Source organism: Salvia splendens, chromosome 7 (assembly GCF_004379255.2).
Source record: "Salvia splendens isolate huo1 chromosome 7, SspV2, whole genome shotgun sequence".
In the NCBI taxonomy this organism is placed as follows: Eukaryota; Viridiplantae; Streptophyta; class Magnoliopsida; order Lamiales; family Lamiaceae; genus Salvia; species Salvia splendens.
Genome location: NC_056038.1, coordinates 1870920 through 1893857, shown reverse-complemented (window position 1 = coordinate 1893857; position 22938 = coordinate 1870920). Strand labels below are relative to the sequence as shown.

Sequence of the window (22938 nt, the reverse complement as noted above, 5' to 3'; positions counted from 1 at the left end):
GGCGTTTTGATCTAGTTGGTTGAGGAGGAGGGCGGGGGTGGCGGTGTCTACATAGGTTTCATAGGCGGCACGATATTGTTCATAGTATTCTTGTTTTTCGAGCTCTGCTTCCGCCATGATATCGGTGAAATCCATTTTTGAATTTTTAGAAAGAGTTTGAGTAAGAGAGGAAGATGGATGATGAATGAGTTGTATGAGAAAACGGATGATGAATGTGTGTATTTATAGATGATTCGGAATTTAAAAAAATTTAAAAAAAATTCAAAAAAATAAAAAAAAACGGTAATAAACGGCTATATTTTTTGGGAATCTGAATTTTTTTTTAATTTTGATATTATTTTCGATTTTAAAAAAATTACAACGGGATTGTCGTTGGCCAATCGCACGCTGCCACGTCGCCATGCTCAGCGGCACGAACGTGCTCTTATTATCGAGCAGGGTCGTGCCGTTGGCGCAAGCACGACGATGGACGGGGCTGTGCCGCGCAGCTGGAACGGACGCCGTCCGCCCCAGAGAGTGGCTATGGGGATGCTCTTAATTTCAAGTGTTTACAAAAAAAAGTTCATGTCGTACCACAATAAAATGGCCTTAAATAAAGCAAAACGATGAAATAAGAAACTAAATTAAAAGGAAAAGCACTAAAATTAAATGAAATGATATATAGGAGGACAACAATAATTTTTTTATTTGTACAAATCAAATCAATAAGAGCTCATATTAAATATTTAAATTTCATAGTTGTGGACCTCGAAGGGGAAATTAAATGTTTATTTGAAAGGATAAGATATAATTTTGTAGAATGGAAAATGATAAATTAAACAATTACATAAAAGACAAATTTTCATAACCTCCCCATGAATTCCTCCTTTATTTCTTCCGCTCTTCGTCTTTTATGCTTTAAAAAACACCCACCTAACAAATACTACGAATTAATGAATGAATTTTTTTTCAACTATACTACATAAAGATACAATTTGATAAACACAATACTAGTATATAGCTATTTATAGCACAAATTACAAAATGGCACTCAATTTTATTCATCACTTGAAAATCCTACAAATGTGTTTAGTTTAATTTGAGATACTATGATTTTGTCACACGTGTGGCAACAATAAAACAAGATTTACCGACGAATATTTGTATCGATAAATCCCAGAAGTCCTTCAAAAAATTAACGGTAAAGAATCCATAATTAACAACACTATATCAAAAAATATAAAAAAAATAAAAAAAATTAACAACACTATATCATCCATCAGTAATTTTCATCCCACAATTTTGAAATGATTAATAAGAAAAGGAAAATTAATTTGCATAGACATCGATATACATTTACAAGAGAACATTGTATTATGTTGACATTAAAAGTAAAGCTACATCAAAATTATAGGAGGAAAACCTATTTTCTCTAAGAGTAGCTCCTAAACAACCTCAATTTTCACCTAATCATCAATAAAACCGGTTATAGTAATAATAGTGACAATCAGAAGTTTGAGAACTGATTTTGAGAAGCCTGCACCATCTGCAAATCCGACGTCGTTTGGCAAGAATTGTCTTCTGCAATCATACTCCTGAAAAAAATACCAAAAATAAATAAAAATGAAATCTTTATATTCAAGAATTGTAATGAGTTGATGCAAAAGTGATCTTACTCTCTTGGCCTTGAAGCCCACAGTGAGCTCAGAGCTCGTAGTCGGCCATAGTATTCTCCGATCACCAGGAAGCAACGTGCAGCTTGCCGAATTGTCAACAAACGGTGCAGCTGATGAAGGGTCTGTTGCCTTAGATTATCAGCCTGTGTTTTTGCAAATGTAGCACCAAAATGAAGTCAAGAATGCATTTTTTTCAACTACTGAGTCGTTTTTAGGCACATAGAGAATAGTAATGTCACATATGCATTGATCTGCTACACAAATCTTCATCTAAGAGCTCATCAGTTAACAGCAAGGCATCATTTGTTTGCCTTTAACACATGCCATGAGTTGAAATAACGACGTTGCAAGAAAACGAGCATCTATAATTGGTTCCACCAGAAATGGACTGATTAGTCATATCATGCTAAAGCAGCTTTCATGAAGGCATTGCTTTCTTGAAAAAGGAAGTATTTTTATACTTTCCTTTCCTAAATATTAACAATTTTCAGATGTTTTTTGACAGATGAAAGAAGGTACTTAGGTATATGTAAATCTAATGGAGCCATATTATGTGGTCCGAAGATAAATCTACTTAGTTACACGTATATGCTGACGAGGAAAGATACCTAAATCTGTTAAAGTATGGTTGAGAGATAACTTAAAAGAGAAAGCAGAATGTAAAGCCAAAAAGGAATGGGAATGATACTTTTATCTTGTTGCATTAGTTTCCGACATATGCTTTCTAATCACTTATCGCTTATCTCACTAATTAAAATCACATTTTAGCATCAAACCACAACGCGGCGTGTCCCTAAAGTGCAAGCCTTAACTTTTAAATGACTTTAGGTAAGGGATTAAAATCAGATTCTATTTTTGCATAGTTTCATGATAGGACTGATCTAAATGCAAGAAAGGAAGAGGGAGTGGGTGTATGAACCTGTCGAACAAAGCCCTCAAGATTGGCGAGCTTTCCCAACGCGACAGCCATGTGACGCATGCTGTCGTTAACAGAGCCATTAGCAATGGTATCAACCAAGGATTGCTGCAACTGGTCCAAGCCTTGAGAGAGAGCCTCCTCTGCCTGCTGTGAGGAATGCTGAAGGCTGCAAATCCCCATGAATTGCTGCTCCGTTAAAGGGTCCAATTGCGGTATCAACATCTGATAATCAATAAAATGTAATGGTTACTAAACAGTTAAAAATGTGGATGATGACAAATGACTTGTACAGTGATGGACTATAACCTTGATCAGGTCAGATGGCCGGAAACCACCCATCCAAAGGAAACACCTCTCTGCAGGTGTAGTCCACATTCCGGTGATGAGGTGGAAAACGTCAGATTTAGCAGCGGCGCCTTTCAGGCTAAAGACCTCGTCATAGTGAGCAATGTATCCATCGACTATAACCCTCAAGTCGCTGTCGGATAAGTGAGCTTGCAATGCAGTTCGGAGTTCGGATATGTGCCTGTGATCATCATCTAGCCATCTAGAATATTCCATATCGAATATTGCTCCACCTATAACAAAAAATCATAACATTATTTGATTATAGTATGTGAATCACATAGTCCATTGAGGGCCCATGAATGTTGCATTCATAAAGTAAAGACACGCTTCAAGAAAGCACAAAAGGACAGCCACAACCACCAACTACTACACCATTTTTTTTATTCCCACCTTTTTTTGGTTTTGATTTTGTATGATTTTTTATTTTATATTTTTTTGTATATCCACATAACAACTTTTTTGCATAATGTACAAAGGCTTGATGCCAGGATTCAAATATCTGTGGGCACAGATGAGGCAAAAGACTGAACTGTAAAGATTCCAAAATTCCAAATATTATTCATACTGATAGAACCAGCTATTTGGGAAGGGAAAACACACACATGTCAAGGACACTCTTGCTGACCATGTGGTAAGAATTGCAGCCTTGGTCATACAGATATTTGATTTGAATCTTTTTTCCCCTGAAACAATAATTAAAATCTGACATGCCTTTCAAGAAGAAGAAAACTTCTAGTCAAAAATAGAAGTTTTTTTTTTGTTTTAGTTGAAAAAAGTTTAAAGCCTAATATGGCTTCAAAATCTCTTTTTATACTCAATACAACAAAACATCTAGCCAAAAATTTTGATTTTTGAAGATTAAGATTAAGTCCCACTATTTTATGGTCAATAATTAGACCATGAAGGAAGAAAAAGTCTAGCTAATGTCTACAAATTGAAGGGTTTGACAATTTTGATGTTTTTGTTCACAACTAGATTGAAGTCAGACAAATCTAATAATGTCATTTAAGTTTAAACAAATCCAATAATGCAATAATTAACTAGCATGGGAAAGACTAACTCCTTCCTCCTTAAAAAAAATCAATCTTTAATCAAACATTCATGGGAAAAGGGGAAGAAGTCTTCAATAGGGCAGTTTAGTAAAATCACTAATGAGAAATGTAGAGAGATACCAGAGTTAATACTCCCACTTGCAGCTCCACCTCCTCCTAAGAAAAGTCCCTGTTGAATATAGTGATGGAGAAAGAAAGTAAGTCAAGAAAATCAATTATAGAGGAATTAGACACTAATTAATTAACATTTTTGGATTGGCATCCTTCAATTATTTTATTTATGTTATGACACTAGATGTTTTGATTTTCTTTATGTTCTTTGTTTCTACTCCATTAAATGTTACTGTTGTTACCTGTGACCTTGCCCTCTGAAGGTCTTGCTCCAGCTGAGCGAGCCTGATCCTGCTTGATTCTAGCTGCTGTACATAGGCCTGTACTCACACACAAACACACACATATAAAAATATAATATTTATATGGAGTATATTTATAAAGAAACAATTTTGGGGGGAAAGAGGGGGGGGGGGATTAGGAGAACTGGAGTAAAAATTTTGCAACTTACCTTTTTTCTAAGTCTGCTTTTCCTAGCTGCTTCCCTATTTTGGGCTAGACGTCTCAATGTCTGTATGAAGAAGAAAAATACAAAGCCTCAAGATAAATAATTTAAAGGAATTCAAATTTGGGAAGTAAGAAAAAACTGTAGAAATTATGAAAATCAGTGAGACTAAATTTTCAGCTCATGCATGCATGTGAATAATTTGGCACTTTTCATCACCTTAGCATCAAGCACTTTGTCTGAGTTAGAACCAGGCCCTCTTCTCTGCATTATTTTTAAAAATAAATTCAAGAGAGACAATGGTTAATTCGTTTCTACTTTACTAGAGTCAATAAGAGCAGCTAGAACAAACAAATTTTATAAGGCAAAAATTTGAACTTTATTTTTTTTATTCTATGTTAGAGAATAGGGGAAGGAAGATAACGTGTCAGCAATGGCAGAATCTTCAGAAAGATTTCAAATTTTTTATTATTAGAAGATATGCTGGCATTTTTCACAACTGTTCTTGAAAATAATAATGGAGATGACCACTGTGAGAAAAAAATGTGAGTTAATTATTTTTATTGTTTCTGTCTGCAAATTCTCTTTATATTTTGTTTTCCCTTTTTTATCCTATGAAGAAGATCCCTCACATGAGAGAGAAAGAGAGAGGGAAAAAAAGAAACTACAGTTCTTGGGATGGGAAAAAGTAGCAATTATGAACAAGGACTTGAAACTGCAGTCTTGGAGATTGAGGCACACAGGCATATATTATTATAATAGATAAAGAAAGATGGATTTATTATATGTCAGAATAAAATCAGAAAAACTCCTCAGCAATGAGGAAGTACAGTTCCCCTTTGCCAACAAATCTTTCTTGCAGCTAGCTATGTGGGATTATACACAGAGAGATAGGATAGCAAACTAGCAATAAAGATGAGACCTTTTTCTTTAGATATGGGAAGAAATTCAATCAAGAATTGGGGAAAAGTGGAGCAAACCTTTTCTGGGGCAGGTTTAGCTGGTGGCTGTGACTGTAAGCCACTCATCCTCGGGCTGTCAATCCCACCGGCGGCGTCCATCTGCGGCGGTGGAGGGGGTGGCTGGCGGTGGTCTGAAGGAGACTCTGGTGTGTTGGAAAGTGTGTTTACAGCTGAACCGGAATCAGTACTCTCCTCTCCTGATTTTGAGCTTCCCTGTATTAAATGACACAAATTTTTAGTCAAAATGGCTTTCATCATCACATCACAACCATCAACCAAATATCTAAAAAAAGAATTCTATTCTTAAAAAAAACCTCAAAAACACATTAAACAACACTGCAGAAGGTGGTCAAGATAGAGAGGGAGAAGAGCAAGAAATGAAGCTTGGTTTATGAAGAGAGAGAGGTAAATATAGAGAGAGTACTCTTGTGGTATGCTGGTGGAATCTCATAGGCCAAGAAGGGAACATATCCAGAGTTGCTGCCGGCCTGATAGCTGTGTATAAATCTGCCAAAAATCAAAAGCAAAATCTTCAAGAATCAGGCAGAAAATAGGAAATTTGAAAAAAAACTACCACGAGAAGGAAATTTTTCTGGAATTTTATGTTTGGGATTTTTGAAAGTTTCAAACTTTGGTTTAAAAAGAAGGGTAAGAACCTAATCCCCTTTTATGTATGGGTTTTTTTGCTTTGCAGTTATGTCAGTAAAAGAATCATGCAAGCAGGTCTGGTTTTTTCCATATTTGAAACACACGCCATTCAAATCCCTAGTCCAAGAATGATTTCTGTGCAAGAAAAAGAAACCCCCCTTTGCACAAACAAACCCTCCTCTCCCCTTTCTCTCTTTCTTGGGAGTTGGTTACACAAAGCAACGTAAGAAAAACAAAAGAGGAGGGAGAGAGCAAGTAGCATACGTTGTTTTTTGTCATCATTATTGATCTTAACCCCTTGCAGAATAATGGCCTCCTCAAGTTCTCCGAAATCAAAAGCTGGCCCTTCTTGATTTCTTGTCAAACAAAGGAACCCAAGTCAGAAAATCGAAAGGCTAGTTCGAAAAATCGAAACTTTTTTAGGCTTACATGAAATTAGAGTTGGTGGGGTGGTGGAGCATGTGAGCAACTGCGTAGGGGATGTGGTGGTGGTGTGGAGCTCCCGAGTCAGACAAAGCTGCTGGCTCACCGACTCTGTGACTCGCCATGCAAACTCAGTTTCAGGCCATTCTTTTTCAAGGTGGTGATTTTCTTGATTTTGTTTTTCTGAGGTTTTGGTGTGTTGAGGGATTTGAAGACAGAAGGCCACTTTCTTGAAAGATGGATCAGCAAAAGATCATAGCTTTCTTGTCTAAAAGGGAGTGAGTCAGTGAGAAGGGCTCTCTCTCTGCTGAAATGATTTACTACTACTACAAGTTTTGAGCTGTTGGAGGGTCTCTATCTAGCTTTCTTTTCTCTACTTCTCTATGAAGAAATCAATCTGATTATTCTATTTGATCATCTCTCTCTCTCTACACTATACTTTATACTCTCTCTTCTGTGGGGGTGTAATAATTAGTACTATCAGAATTGGGAGTCGAGCCATGGGTACAGAAAATCTTGTCCTGGCAACCCAGGCTTATTTTGTGGGGTTTTGCAACAGAAAATCGAAATTAAAACAGATTAAAAAAAGAGGGAAATTTGTGCATTGAAAAACAACATTAGTTCAATAAAATACTTAGAGCGTCCACTATAAGGCGGGCATGCCCAATAGCTCCGCTCCAATTTTTGTCCATAGCCCCAGTTTTATTGTCCATAGCCCCAAAATTCTATTTCCGCCACTATAGTGGACACCTCCAATAGTCCCCAAATTTTATTATTAAAATAATCGCAGTGTAAATAAATAGAAAACGAGGTAATTAGGGCCGAATATTCGTTGTATTGCAAACTGGTAAAATTATACAACGAATAATTAAAATAAAATACAACTAAAAACTTCGCCACCGTCTACTCGGTGTCGGAGTCGGCTTCCTCGTCGTCTTCTTCTTCTCCTCCTCCTCCTCCCTCGCTGCTGCAGGCACGGTTTCCCCAGGATCATTATCAACGCTCCCCAATCGTCTCTCAATCCGAGTGATGAGCCGCTTGTAGACGTTCCTGAGGTACGGGTCTTTTTCCCCTGCGTATTTGCTGCATACGTCTTGCAGTTGTTGCATCAACGTTACGTCTATGGTATTGATCAATACCTCGTGGGGTTGCACCGTGGGCTGTGGGATTGGGGTAGACTGAGGGATGCGCGATCCGGACGCGGCCGCCGTTAGACGGGAGGCACTTCTACCCCCTCTGGCGCTGCGGATAGAGGCCTGTTGTCCCGGGGGCCGTCGTCGCCTAATGTGAGTCGCGGTTGGCTCTTCGACTTGCTCGTCGGACTGCTCGAACTCGTGCGAGCCGCTCCCACTGCTGTATTCCCCGGCAAGGTTGTGCCTTGTGCGCTTCTGGCCAGGAGCTGTGCCCACCTCTTGCGCCACGATCGACCTGAATTTCGGATAATCCGCGAGGACAAGATACTCCTCCCACAAGGTGAACTTCGGCGCGCCCGTCTTGTGGTATTGGCCCTCCGATAGGGTCTTCACATCTACTACGCTTCGGCCACTCTCGGCGTGGCGAAGGTTGTTCTCGTATATGGACGCGAACAGCTTGGTAGCCCGCAGAATCCTACCGAACTTTTTTCGGATCTGTTCTGGGTCGCGCTTCTCGGCGCCGTCGGGCTTGAATTCCTCGTATGCCATCATGACGCGCCTCCAATGCCCACGGTGGACTCGATGCCCACGGTGGGGGAGATTGATTCCAATTCCAATACTGGGACGGAGTCGTGCCATATCCGGCAAAACCCGACGGGTGTGATGTATTGGTGTCATATCCCGATTCCTGAGGGTCGGGTGAGTCGTCGTCTCCTCGATTCATTTTTTAGAGAGTGGTTGTGTGGATAGTGAGTGGATGGATTTTGTGAAAATTGTGAAAAATAAGTAGGGGGTGTGGTATTTATAGAGGGAGTGTAAAAAAATTTCAAATTCCCCGTAACCGGCTAATTCGCCGCGGCTATGTCGTCCACTATAGGCGCCGCGCCTATAGGCGCAGCTATAGCCCCTCCGCCGCGTCCTCGCCCCGCACCCGGCTATCGCGCGTCCGCCGCCTCTCTCCCCCCTCGCCGCGTCCGCCTCCAGGGCGGACAACTTCTCCACTATAATCCGCCGCCCCCCCGCCCACCCTCGCGGCTACACCCGCGTCCACTCCATAGTGGACACCCTTACAAAAAAGGTGGGGTCTTTGGCAGGAACACTAAGAGCATCCGCAATGAGCGGACGATAGTCGCGCTTTATACTTCGGTCGCGGAGGATAGCGCGGACGATGGCCATCGTTTGCACCATTGCGGCTGTGGAAAGGTAGGAGGATAAAACAGCTGACGTGGCGCGCCTTAGGACGCCCCATTGCTAATGCTCAAAATCCTCTCTTTCTAACTGCCTGGGCTTTTTCATTGGCCCTTTTCTTGAAGGAAAAATTGAATCTTTTTTTGAAAGAGGTAAATATTGAGTTGAGTCTTTAGGTAGTTTTGCTAATTGCAATAATTGTTTGAACATTCATCATTGTCAATGTTGAATACACATTCAGAAATGACATTTTTGAGGTTGAGAACTTAAGATTATACACAAGTTGTGTTTTGTCGTATTCGTCTAAAATCAAGATCACATTAAATAAGTGTCTTATTTCAAGTAGAGTAGGAGATACTATGAGACAAGTTATGATGTGAATTAACAAATACTTATAAAATATGGTAATTAAAAAAAAGTATATTAAAGCTGCTTTCTTGATCTTTGATGTTTTTATGTTGAAAGGGTTTACTTTTATGTGCTATTTTCAGAATTTGACAACGCACATACTTGACAATATTTATTATGCAGGATGTTGCTTAAAGGGCTTTCAACCAAAACAAATTAATTAATTAAATACAATTACCTATAAAAACTTCCACTTGTTATTATTATTAATCCAATTCTTGAGATGGATTTGTTTGGTGTTATCCCATTTGTTGATAGGTCAACATCCATTCTTTGTCATCAGGTTCTTTTTTTCTCTTAATAGAATTTATTTTGAATTCTTGTTATATTTTAAATCCATGGATGGGGTGAGAGATCATCATATTTCATTCATTTAAGATGAGATATAACATATTTACGCCATTTAGTGTAATTGTTTTTACTTGGGTAAATATAGGTTTATTTTGCAAACATTTAATTTCTATTTATATGAATAAAAGTACCAAGGATGGCAAATAGACATAAATCTAATTAAAATAAGCTGAAATTGCACAGTCCTGAGTATTTTCCCTATATTTTTTATATATTGGCTGGATAATTTTTTTTGAAGAACATAGCTAAATATGACCAACATGTAAAATGTCACTTTGCATATCAAGGGGAATATTGGGACTTTATTTCTATTATGGGACTGGGACATAATTTTTATGAATATCTATCATTGTGAATGGACAAATCACTAGTTTGTGAATTAGGTGTGACTGCTATAAAGTTTCTAGATTTTGCTAGTGGAGATTATTATATAATAATTTTATAATTCACCCCACATCTAAATCATAGTTTATTTTCATTTAAAGAAACAAATAGAATAACCATTGAATAATCATCTCATGCCATTGCACTACTTAGCATGCCACCAATTTTACACAATTTGTTATAGATGTCATTTTAATTTATTAGAACTTTGAAGACATTTATGATAACAAAAATAATTTGAAGGATGAGACAATTAGACATCTATTCGTGAAGATATTAATTATTGGTTAGTCAATATTTTATTCAAATATGTGTTTGTTTCATCTACCACTGTTGGCTATAATATTCCCCCTACCGATTATTCTTATTACTATTATTAATGATTGCTTATAAATTAAAACTTTTGGTAGGGAATTGTCTATATGAGGAATAGGTGTTCATGCATCTCAACTCACCATTACTATTCATATACAACAAAAAAATAGTTTACAAAATATAAACATTGGCACATTAAAAGTCTCATGCATATAGTATGTTAAAGCATTTGGATTATTTGTGTTAAAATGAATTTGGAAAACTTGTGTAGCTTTTTTTTCTTCTGAAAATACGAATGTTCTTATCAAATAGTAGTACAATCATGACCTCTTTGAAATATTTGTTTTATAATTAACGAGTCTAATGTAATCACGTTTCTTGGATATATATATTTTAATAGAATAAATCAATCCTTGTTATATTTTTGTGCTTGACTATTATTCTTTTGTTTATAATAATAATAATAATAATACATAATGCTTTCATTATTATATAATGTATAAATTTGACCACCCCAATTGTAATTTCCAAGTTATAAGATAAAAACAGCATAAAGCAATGTTATTTTAGAAATTAAATTGAAATCAAAGCGCATTTTCATTTATTTAAAGTTATATAGAATCACACATTATTATTTTGTAAAAAGCTTGAGATATATTTTGGTTGTGATCTTCCTGGGGCTGGAGCTTTATGCTTTGCTTGTAGAATAATTAATATCATAAATACATGTGGCTTGAGATGCTAATGAAAGCTTCTTTGACATCTAAACTTCTTAATTTAGAATAAATGTTGCTTATAGTCAACTATTAAGAAACTAATCTCCACAATAATGATTATCTAGTGCTTCAAGCACCTTAAATTCCTGCATTGAACAAATAAATAAATTTGGAGCCATGATTCATGTACATCCATTGACTTATTCTTTTCAAAGTTTATTTATTAATATTAATAATCACTTATACTATTTTTATTTATCATATTCGACTGGATGAAAGAAAGTTGTAGATAAATTTGATAGATATAAATATGGAATTTGATTTTCTTCTCAGCTATTGCTTAATGCTTATCAAATGCCCCAAAATTTAGCATTTAATTTTTTCGTTAAACCAATGGCTAAAATTAATTCAACGGCCCATTGTTATGAAAAGCCCATCACTGGCCACCTAGTACATGGGCTATCCAATTCCATATTCAATGAGCCCAAATTACTTCAAGTATAAAATAAAATGTACTCCTATATTCATATTTAATTGGGTACTTAAATTAATAAAAGGATAGTAGTTTATATATTTTAGTTTGACGGTTCGGTATTAAGACTTAGTTCCGTCTATATAATAATCCTGAGTTATATTCAATTTCGAACTAATTTTAAAGACTGAACTAGAGATCGAATCTCAACCACGTATTTTCATAATCTAATGGATAAAATAAATCTGAGATTTGATTTCTAGTTCGGCCTTTAAAATTAGTTAGACATTGGATACAATCCGATAATTGAGTCTTAAGAATACACCATATAAGTATAATCGAAATAAGTCCAAAATGCCAAAAAAAAAACAGAATCTGCCAAAAAAAATCGACGACATCCAAATATTCAAATTAATAAATAAATTTGAAATAAAAGTAAATAATTATCACTAATAGTATTAAATGAAGTAAGTTATTTAATTTAAAAGACAATATTAAATAAATTACATAACTACAGTCCTATTTTTTTCGATTTTAACAAACTTATCAGAATCGAACATAAGATTTGAAATATGTATCATTATAGTAATAAAATAAAAATAATAGTAGTAGTACTAGTTTGGATAGAGAAGAGAGATAAATTGAAAGCGCGATGAAGAAAGTGCGATTTTCTTGTAGCAGTTAAAGATTAATTGTCGCAGAACTCAATTCCCGTCGTTGACCGTTGCTAATCACTTCAATTCCGCCGCTCCGCCTCCGCCGGCCTCCGCCGTCTGAGCTCAAGATCAGTGAACCGTCGAGATTACGGCAGAATGACGATATCGAAATCTGTTTTTGTAACGGCTCTGTTACTCCTATTGCCCATCACTATTGATTGCGCCAACACCTACAATGTGGGAGATCGCGTGCCCCTTTTCGTCAACAAAATCGGCCCCCTTCACAACCCTAGGTATCGATTCATATAAAATGTTAGCATTGAGCTCTGTTTTAATGCATATTGGTATATACTCGTCTGCATTCATCTCTTGATGTTAAAGAGGGAGTGCATTTTGTCTGTGTTTGGTTTTTCGAGGTTGACTAATAGTTTTTTGATGCGCTTTTGTTGAGATTTTTTAACTTATTCCCAAAATTAATCACTGATGCATTTATTCATCATGGTTTGGAAGTGAGATCCGAAAATGAAATATTCAATTTTATTTGCAAAGCATTTAGCTACTATTTGAGAGCTTAATATAGCAGTTTAAATTCAAATCCAGTGCCCATTGAATCGAATTGGGGTTGGTAAGGAGCTTTGACAATCAGTGTTGGTTGTTTTGTTTTGGGATTATGTTTTGTTATGATTGGAAAACCTTTTTGTTTCCACGTTTTCATCAATTTTAAGCTTCTGTTTACTCTGATAATTGTAGTATATGTGATCCTTTTGCATTCAAATTGTTCTGATATCTTTTACTTTCGACTTACTTGCAGTGAAACATATGAATATTATGAGCTGCCCTTCTGTCGTCCAGGTTCGCTTTGACACTTGTAAATGTATATTGTAGAAGAATTCTTAATCTTGCTCTCTTTCTTTTGAAAATTGTTTATCACTTATCAGCAATCATTTGCTTATTAAATTATATATGAACATTGCTAAGAGCCAAATACATACAGTTCGAAGTTGAAATATTGATCATTATCACCTTAAAAGAAAAAACTTAAAAAAGAAAATACAAATATGGAGATGATGAAGGTATCGGGAGTTGAAGCATTAAGTTTTCCTTGAGACAAGAGTAGAGATCATTCAGTTTCTTCATTTTTCTGAATGGTAGATTCCACTTTTTCATGATTAAGATCTCGAGAGCATATTCAGTCCATAATGTAAGAATGTATCTTGCTCAAATCATGCTTAAAGAGATTATTTGTTCCCTCTTCCAGACTAAATTCTTTTAGGTGATCTTCTTGCATTTTTCAAGTTTATTTGATCCCGTTGCTAAGAAGTACCTTTATAAGCAGATTCATAACTCACTATTTATCTCATTGGCAGATCAGGTTATTCAAAAGAAGGAAAGCTTTGGGGAAGTTTTGAGTGGTGATCGATTAGCAAATGCTTTATACGATTTGAGATTTGCTGTCAACACAACCCAAGCAGTTGTTTGCCCAAACAAGCTAACAAAGGCTGATATAACAAAATTCAGGGATTCTGTCGCTAATGACTTTTACTATAACATGTACTGTGATGATCTTCCACTTTGGGCATACATCGGCAAAGTTGAGGATGAAAGCTGGAAAGCTGACAACAAGGGGAAAAAGTTTTTACTCTTTACCCATGTTCACTTTGATGTTCTTTACAATGGAAATCAAGTCATAGAAATCCATGCCTTCAGCGAGCCAAGTCATATGGTGGATATAACAGAAGATGTTGATGTTGAAGTCGAGTTCACTTATTCTATATCCTGGAAAAGAACCTCTATGCCATACGAGAACAGAATGGAGAGATACGCTAGAGCTTCCTCATTGCATATTATCCACCAAAGTCATTGGTTCTCATTCGCTAATTCTATTGTCGTAGTTATTCTGCTCACGGGACTGCTTACTTTGCTCTTGCTGCGGCATGTCAAGAATGACTTAAGAAAGTAACTTTCTGCGCCGTGGTACTCGTTGCTTTTTGCTCCTAATTTTGTGCGTGCATTTCAGTGTAAGTTTCGCCGTACATAGAAGTTACACACCTGGTTCTGACATCTTCCCTCTATTATTTATTTCAGATTGTCGATTGGAGATGAAGATGAGGAGAAAGAAGTTGGTTGGAAATACATTCACGAGGACGTGTTCAGATGCCCAACGAATCTACCACTGCTCTCTGCAGTTTTGGGCTGTGGTACCCAGTTGTTGACAATGTAAGCTGTCATTTTCATTTATTTTCTTACCTCCTCTATCATAACATAATATTCGGTGGCTGTCATATAGTGCACTAGCACAATTAGTCGAGTCCGTGTCTCTTTTCAAACTATTTGATATCGCAATAAATGATAATTACATTCATATAAGAGCTCTTCATATATACCAAGCTGGTTCTTTTTTAGTTTAGAATTGCTCCATGATGCAACCATCGTGTAATTTGGCTATGGTGCTTTTTAACATCGTGTAATTAGTCGAGTACTAGTTTTTCTTGTATCATCCAAGTTACAAATTTGTCCCCGTCAAACAGGTTATTCATTTTATTCATTTTGGCGTTTCTGGGAGTCTTCCAACCGTATAGCCGTGGTACTCTCTCAAGTTATGTGTTCATTTCTTACATTCTTACTCCAGCAATTGCGAGTTACAGATCTGCGTCATTTTATAGTCAGTATGCTGAAACTGGACGGGTATTGATGCTTTTCCCTTACCACATTGAGTCATTCTTTGTAAAAAATACCAATAAAAATGTGAAACCAATGCATATATTTTGCAGGAAAAAAGTCTCCTTTTCGTAGGAATACTGTTCTTAGGTCCTCTGCTCTTCACATCATTCATCCTCAACTTACTGGCTGCATCTTTCGGGGTGACTGCAGCTCTTCCTCTTGGAACGATATGTGTCATTGTTCTCGTATATATACTAGTATCAGTTCCCCTACTTGCCCTAGGAGGAGTGTTTGGGCACCGCTATAAATCTGCTTCCCCGGCCTCATCCGTCACTAAGAAATGTCCAAGGGAGATTCCTTCGTTGGCTTGGTACCGGAAGACCCCAGCCCAAATGTTTCTTGCAGGTCTTCTACCTTACAGTGCCGTTGCTCTCGAGTTACACCATTTTTATGCTACAATCTGGGGCTATAAACTCTATAGCTCTCCAGGAATTTTATTCTTCACGTTCGTAATCCTTATCTTGATCACTGCTATTTTAAGCGTTGGGTTGACATATTTTCAACTGGCTGTCGAAGACCACAAATGGCATTGGAGGTATACTCAGATTACATTGTTTTCTCCTTTTTCTTGAAAGGATACTTCCATATGTGCTTACCGTTTATGGCATTTCATCGACTGCATATTTTCGCCTGTTTCTACCATTTCCCTTACTACCGCCATTGCTCTTACAAATTTGTAGGTCTCTAATGCGCGGTGGCTCAACAGCTATCTTCATGTTCTGCTACTGTATATACTTCTACCTGCATTCGAATATGACTGGCCTCTTGCAGACGGCCTTCTTCTTCGGCTACAACGCCTGCATTTGTTACGCGCTTTTCTTGATGCTGGGTGCCGTGAGTTTTCAAGCGTCGTTGCTGTTTGTCCGCCGCATATACCATGCCATCAAGAGTGAGTAAGCTTCACTGTACTTGTACACCGGAAAAGTACAATCAACACGAGCTAGACTTTGTTAGATCAGGCAAATTTGGATCTTCCTATGGCTATGTAGAGACCTCAAACCACAGTCATCTCTTTTTTATCTGAATTTATCCACAACTCTACACGACAGAGTCTCACTACGCGACTCAGGCCGGCCGCGGTGTTTGGTTTCTCCGCTGCTTCTCGTATTTTACTTTATTACTGTATATGATATCGTATAGCAATGTGGTATTTTGTTCACAAAACGTAATGTGCATTGATAATAATAGGAGACAAACTGTAGTCAACTCGATCACGCTCCTACGTGCAATGTCAAAATTGTTAACATACGAGAGACTGTGAGTTTATGGGATGTTCGATTGCTCTAGATTAACTTGTCATGCGATTGTCCGAGATTGAATGGTGATTACTAGAGTCTTGAGATTAATTTTGTGACTGGGAAAAGCCAAGGCTCATTGTACAAGTCATTGTGGTGCTATTATATACCGAACCCATCGAATCGAACAACATTCATAAAAATTCAATGTTGTCTAAGCGATTAAAATCGAATACGGAGTACTAGTATTTTCTCTGCTAAAATGCGCACTTATAACGCTAATGGGCCGGACCCATACACACCCATCAGAATGTCCGAAATTTCGGGCCGGCCCACTAAACCGACGAACTCGAAACCCGTGTGGAAGAGTGGAATCGATCAAAAATCGAAGTTTCACCATTTCTCCTCCATCGCATCGAAGAGATTGACAAACAGAAAGTTTCTCCCGCTGCCTGATTTCTGTTGCAAAAAAGCATCGATTGAAAATGGAACCGGCGGTTAGGAAGAGGGGCGGCGGCGCGTGGGAGGGCATGTATAGATTGGTCATGCGCCGCACTCCGGTCTATGTCACCTTCGTCCTCGTCGGCGCTTTTGTCGGTGAACGCGTACGTATCTCCTATCTAGATTTAAATATAGCTATGTTAATTTTGTGCGTGTGTTTACGTGTTTGTGGTAGCTGGATTGAATTGGATCTGAGAAATTGGTACTGATTCTTTAATTGGCGTGGGGATTGGTGGAGACGGAAAACAGAAGTTGGTGATGATCTGTGTGAATTTATAGATTTTTTTCTGGCGGCTATCATCTTCTTCAATTTGATTGCGTATTTATGATTCTGACTTTGAGGGTTTCTGATCTGATATGTTGTTTTTCTTCCCTAATTTAGGCCGTCGATCGTGGAATTCACGCTCTATGGGAACACATCAACGTTGGGGTATTGCTTTATTTAATTTTCTTCATTTAAATAAATTAGCTGATTGTTGTGGTTTAATCGCGTAACTTTATTTTTCTGTTGTTTATGTTGATTGAGCTGGGTTACGTGGGACGGTGGGAGTTGTTCGACTAATTGAGCTTTAAAAATTGTCAATTTGATATGGTAGTTAAATTCTTGCTTTTAAGGAACTGTCTTTGAGAGGTTATAAAATGATAGACTGATAGTACTTCTAAGAAGTTGCTGATTCGTCATAACATTTGTATGGGAAATTGATTTGGAATGTATCCTTTTTCTTGTGTATATGAATATCTTCGGTTGAATTCGATTACTGTGTTGGTGTGTGGATAGATTGAAATTTAAAGTTGTCTCTCATTATTTGCATCTTTAAGAAGTGCCACTAAGGATATATTCTTTTAAAAAGTGAAGTACAAGAGGTTTCTGGTGCATAGGATATCTATGCATTCAACATTTTCAAGTTTGCACATCTGTCTATTATATTCTGTTTCATATGGACTTATCAAGCTCAAGTCAATGGTGATTGCTCAATATAGTGAGATGAAATGGGGATTTTGGAAGGGGATCGGTTTTTATTAATGATGTTTATCAGTAAAAGAAGATGCAGTTCAAAACTTATGATTTGTCGTAGGAGTTGAAATATAAATGGAAATGGAAATGGAAATGGAATTAGAAGCCTCAGGTTGTAGGAACGTGTCATGAGAATAGAAAACACTAAAGTACAAGGTATGATGTATTGTCATTATTATGTACAGTGAGAGCTTTATTCAGACCAGAATCACCGGATAAGGATGTTGCCTGCTTATGTTTCTGGTTTGCTTGCACAAATATAAAAATGAGTGTTCTGATCAAGATGTAATGTTTTTTGTAATGGACATGCCTTCATATTTGACAATTATGCTTTCTATCTTGGGACGTGTCATAAAGTATCATCAGAGGCCCCTTGTGATGCAAATTGTCTTGGGGCCGGGCTGGAATGAATTATATGAACATTTAAAGATGCTGCTAACCTTGAATGACGTCCTTCGGTGTTCCCTGACCTTTTTGTTCTGTATTTTATTTCGTATAGTTTGGCGCGACGCATTCTCATAGTAATAACTTGCTATGAGACAAGAACTTGTGTATAGATTGTAGTAATTTCTTCATTATGTTATTTCAGAAACGCTATGAGGATATTTCGGTTCTGGGTCAGAGACAGTCCGACGAGTGAAGACAACGATGAACAATCTGCCCCTGGCATCCTCTTCTTCTCCATAGCTTAGAAGATGCATTTTGATGTTTGATAATTGTTACCCTATTTCTCGTCCTTGCAATGTGCTTACCAGTTTTCTTTAACACGAAATTACTGGCAATTTTGCAGTTGAAGTTTTTTTTTGTTCTTTTACTTTGCAGTCTGATAAGTTTGATCCTTTTGAGTGTCCTGGTTATTTTGAACATGGATTTAACTTGAGGTGAAATATTTCACTGAACAATATACGGATTATCATTTATTTTTCTCGAGTTCCATGTGCATTCAATAGGTGAAGCAGGTCAAAATTTGTACTCACAAAAATTCACAATACAAGTAAAAATTTGAGGCTCAGCTGTTATATAATTCATCATAACATATAGTAATATATATTTTTATCTTAGTGCTACTACTATTTATTATTATTATTATTATTATTATTATTATTATTATTATTATTATCATCATTATTGTTTCAAGTAATAATTTAGTATAGAGAAATATTTGTTTCATTTGTAGAGGCTCAATATGGCCCATTATATTTTATTCCCACTAATTTTGAATTGTTAATTAAATAAAATTAAATAAGTTTTGAAATAAAGTACTTCATACAAGCACCCATATTGATTAAAACACTATTAGATCTTTATTGCAAACAATGGTCATATCATATAATTTTATTTTGGAAATTATAATTAAATTATGTGAATCAATACTCAAGCTACATGATCTATATAATTTGACTTTTGAATAAACAAAATTTAAGTAAGCGTACTTGAACTTTTGTACACTACAAAAGTACAATCAACCCAAGCTAGACTTTTTCGTCTCTCTACATAGTCTCTTTGTTATATATTAGACAAATTTGAATATTACTTTAGTAAACAAACTCTAGTAAACTTGATCATGCTTCTACATGCAATGACAAAATAGTTTAACTTGAGACTGTGAGTTTATGAGACGTTCGATTGTTCTAGATTAACTTGTCATATGATTGTCCGAAATTGAATGGTTTAAGTACTCCATAAGATTACGATAGACTAATTTACTCACATGGGAAAAGCCAACACTTAATACATGTATCCATTGAGTCGAACAATATAAAAATTTAGACTTGTCAAATCGATTAAACCGAATACAGTTGTATTTTTCTCATGCCTAAAATGTACACTTACAACTCTAATGGGCCGGGCTCATATATACCTATCAAAAAGTCCGAAATTTCGGACCCGGCCCACTAAACCATCGAAGCCAGTGTGGAAGAGATTGGAATCGATCAAAAAATCGAAGTTTCACCATTTCTCCTCAATCGCGTCGCAGAGATTGACAGATCAGAGAAAGTTTCTCCCGCTGCCTGATTTCTGTTGCAAAAAAGCATCTATTGAAAATGGAACCTGCGGTTAGGAGGAGAGGCGGCGGCGCGTGGGAGGGCATGTATAGATTGGTCATGCGCCGCACTCCGGTCTATGTCACCTTCGTCCTCGTCGGCGCTTTTGTCGGTGAACGCGTATGTATCTTCTATCTAGATTTAAATATAGCTTTGTTAATTTTGTGTGTTTTTACGTGTTTGTGGTAGCTGGATTGAATTGGATCTGAGAAATTGGTACTAATTCTATAATTGGCGTGGGGATTGGGGGAGACGGAAAAGAGAAGTTGGTGATGATCTGTGTGAATTTATAGATTTTTTTTCTGGCGGCTATCATCTTCTTCAATTTGATTGCGTATTTATGATTCTGAATTTGATTCTGATCGGATATGTTGTTTTTCTTCCCTAATTTAGGCCGTCGATCGTGGAATTCACGCTCTATGGGAACACATCAACGTTGGGGTATTGCTTTTACTGAATTTTTTTCAATTTAAATAAATTAGCTGATTGTTGTGGTTTAATTGCGTAACTTCATTTCATCTGTTGATTATGTTGACTGAGCTAGATTATGTGGGAGTTTGTCCAAGTCCAACTGATTGAGCTTTTGAAATTGTCAATTTTATATGGTAGTTAAATTCTAGCTTTCAAGGAACAGTCTTTAAGAGGTAATAAAATGATACTACTGCTTCTAAGAAGCTGCTGATTCATCATAACATTTGTATGGGTTATTTGTGTGTTAAATTAATCTGTGATGTAACCTTTTTCTAGTGTATAGGAATATCTTTCGGTTGAATTCGAGTAATATGAGTTGGTGTGGATAGATTGAAATTTAAAAGTTGGCTCTCATACTTGCATCATTAAGAACTAAGAAGTGCCACTACAGATATACTACCTCTGTCATTATGATTCTTCATAACATTATGATTCGACTAATATGTGTTGATGGAGATGCATTCGATATGGAATATATGATATATACCTATGGCTACTGGTTACTTGTGCTTCTAGTCATTATGTAGAGCGAGAGCTTTATGCACACCAGCTAAGTTTTAGGAAAGATAAGGATTTTGCTTGCTTATGTTTCTAGTGTGCTTGCACAAATATACAAATGACTATTCTGATCAAGATGTAATGCTTTTTGTAACTGATATGCCTTCATAATCGACAATTATGCTTTCATCTTGGGACATGTCATGAAGTATCGTCAGCCTTCCTTTGTGATGCAAATTGTATCTTAGGGTTTAGGGTTAAGACTGTGCTGGAATGAATTATATGACCATTTAAAGATGCTGCTAACCTTAACTGGCGTCAGCTTATGTTCTGTAATTTATTTCGTAGGGTTTAGCTCGTTGCACTCTCATAATATCTTGCTAAGGTCTCTTTAAGCACAAAATCAAACAGTTGCTTAAATACAGCATTTCTGAGACAGAACCTGATGTATAGTAATTCCTTTTTTACGTTATTGCAGAAACGCTATGAGGATATTTCGGTTCTGGGACAGAGACAGTCCGAAGAGTGAAGTGACAGCGATGAACAATTTGCCCTGGCATCCTTTTCTTTCCATAGCTTAGAAGATGCATTTTGATGTTCAATAATTGTTACCCTGTTTCTTGTTCCTGCAACGCTCCTGCAGTTTTCTTTAACACATGAAATTACTGGCAAATTTGGAGTTGCAGTTTTTTTTTCTTTCCCTTTGCAGTTGATAAGTTCTAGTGCTATCTTTTTGAGTGTCCTGTTCATTTTGAACATGGATTTAACTCGAGGAGAAATATTTCACTGAACAATATACGGATTATAATTTATTTTTCTTGAATGCCAATAGGCGAAGCAGGTCAAATTTTGTATCATGTCAAATTTATATTCCCTTCCTTCTCTAAAAATAGAAATCCTTTCCTTTTTGGTCCGTCCCTAAAAATATAAACTTTCTGTTCAAGGAAAAAAAATTCTCTCTAATGGGCACATTTTTCACTGACACACTTTTTTTTCAATTCTCTCACTTTTTCAATTTTGCATTAAAATCCGTGTCGTTTTAAAAGTTTATATTTTTAGAGAACATAGAGAGTATCATTCCACCTGCAAAACTCAATACAATTTCACAATTTGAATTTTCATATATAACAGTATATAGATATGCTATATATGGATATTTATATAGTGTGTTAAAGTCCTTAAAAAAAACTAACTTCTATATGAATGAGGAAATTACAAATAAACTCATATACTATAGAAAGGAGGAAATACAATTTCACAATTCGAATTTTCATATATAACAGTATATAGATATGCTATATATGGATATTTATATAGTGTGTTAAAGTCCTTAAAAAAAACTAACTTCTATATGAATGAGGAAATTACAAATAAACTCATATACTATAGAAAGAAGGAAATTGCATCTGATGTCAAGAGGGCTCGAACTCGGCACCTCATACAATAATGTCTAAGCTCATTGCCGCTGGGACAAAGGCTTTGGACTAGTGTGTTAAAGTCCTTAGTGTAAAACACAACACAAATCATAGCCTTTGGATTCTTAGATTGGATGGTTGTGATAAGTTACATTATTATACTAAAAATCTATATTATTAGTCGAGGTGCATTATTAAACTGAAAATTTACATTATTAACCAAACTACATTATTAAGTTAAAAATCTACATTATTAGATAATACGTGATATCAATGTGACCGTTATATCCCAAGATCCAATGGATTGCAAGTGTTTTGAGTTTTACTTATACTTAGCGCTCTGATATGAATACATCCCTATTGATGTATGCCATAGATGCGATATATCATACTATACACATTATAAACCGACTAATACTATAAGTGAAACAATAGCATATATATAAATACAATATATATATATATATATCTATATATATATATATATTTGATACAAATAAATGAAATGGTATGGTATAATGATATTTTGATATACTTATTAATGTATTTGTATTTGATATATTGTAAAATCTAGGGGTGTGCATTAGGGTTTCGGTTCGGTTTTTTGTCCAAACCGAACCGAACCAGAAAAATCGAATTTCCTTTAAAATCAAAACTGAACCGAACCGAAAAATCGAACTAAAAAAAACCGAATTATACCGAAAAATCGAAATTGTTTGGAATTTCAATCAAAAACTGAAAACCGAAATTATATAGAAAAACCGAAAAACCAAAAAAAAAACCATAAAACCCTAACATGATTAACATCCATCAACCAACAAAATATAAATATTTAAGCCACAACATCAATG

The 22938-nt window shown here is 36.2% G+C and overlaps 2 protein-coding genes across 2 annotated transcripts; one reads left to right on the top strand and one right to left on the bottom strand.

Moving 5' to 3' along the window:
• Positions 1-1290: 1290 nt before the first annotated feature.
• LOC121741939 (transcription factor TGA9-like) lies at positions 1291-6979 on the bottom strand. The gene is made up of 12 exons (XM_042134921.1): positions 6570-6979; positions 6405-6496; positions 5917-5999; positions 5511-5705; positions 4750-4794; positions 4537-4596; positions 4328-4405; positions 4095-4143; positions 2881-3152; positions 2575-2796; positions 1656-1798; positions 1291-1574 (listed from the first exon to the last, which is right to left on the bottom strand). Exons 1-12 carry the CDS (start codon positions 6686-6688, stop codon positions 1487-1489), a joined length of 1446 nt encoding a protein of 481 aa, XP_041990855.1. The 5' UTR covers positions 6689-6979; the 3' UTR covers positions 1291-1486.
• A 5217-nt stretch (positions 6980-12196) lies between these two features.
• Positions 12197-16071, top strand: LOC121741938 (transmembrane 9 superfamily member 5-like). Its single transcript, XM_042134920.1, has 7 exons — positions 12197-12479; positions 12998-13038; positions 13554-14142; positions 14272-14403; positions 14715-14871; positions 14958-15442; positions 15588-16071. Exons 1-7 carry the CDS (start codon positions 12343-12345, stop codon positions 15802-15804), a joined length of 1758 nt encoding a protein of 585 aa, XP_041990854.1. The 5' UTR covers positions 12197-12342; the 3' UTR covers positions 15805-16071.
• Positions 16072-22938: the final 6867 nt, after the last annotated feature.

Coding starts and splice junctions, on each gene's coding strand:
- LOC121741939 (XM_042134921.1), bottom strand. CDS start 6,688: ATGGCGAGTCACAGAGTCGGTGAGCCAGCAGCTTTGTCTGACTCGGGA. Junction 6,497..6,569: donor CCCACCAACTCTAATTTCAT/GTAAGCCTAAAA, acceptor TTGTTTGACAAG/AAATCAAGAAGGGCCAGCTT. Junction 4,144..4,327: donor TTCAGAGGGCAAGGTCACAG/GTAACAACAGTA, acceptor TATATTCAACAG/GGACTTTTCTTAGGAGGAGG.
- LOC121741938 (XM_042134920.1), top strand. CDS start 12,343: ATGACGATATCGAAATCTGTTTTTGTAACGGCTCTGTTACTCCTATTG. Junction 12,480..12,997: donor GGCCCCCTTCACAACCCTAG/GTATCGATTCAT, acceptor ACTTACTTGCAG/TGAAACATATGAATATTATG. Junction 14,872..14,957: donor AGTATGCTGAAACTGGACGG/GTATTGATGCTT, acceptor TATATTTTGCAG/GAAAAAAGTCTCCTTTTCGT.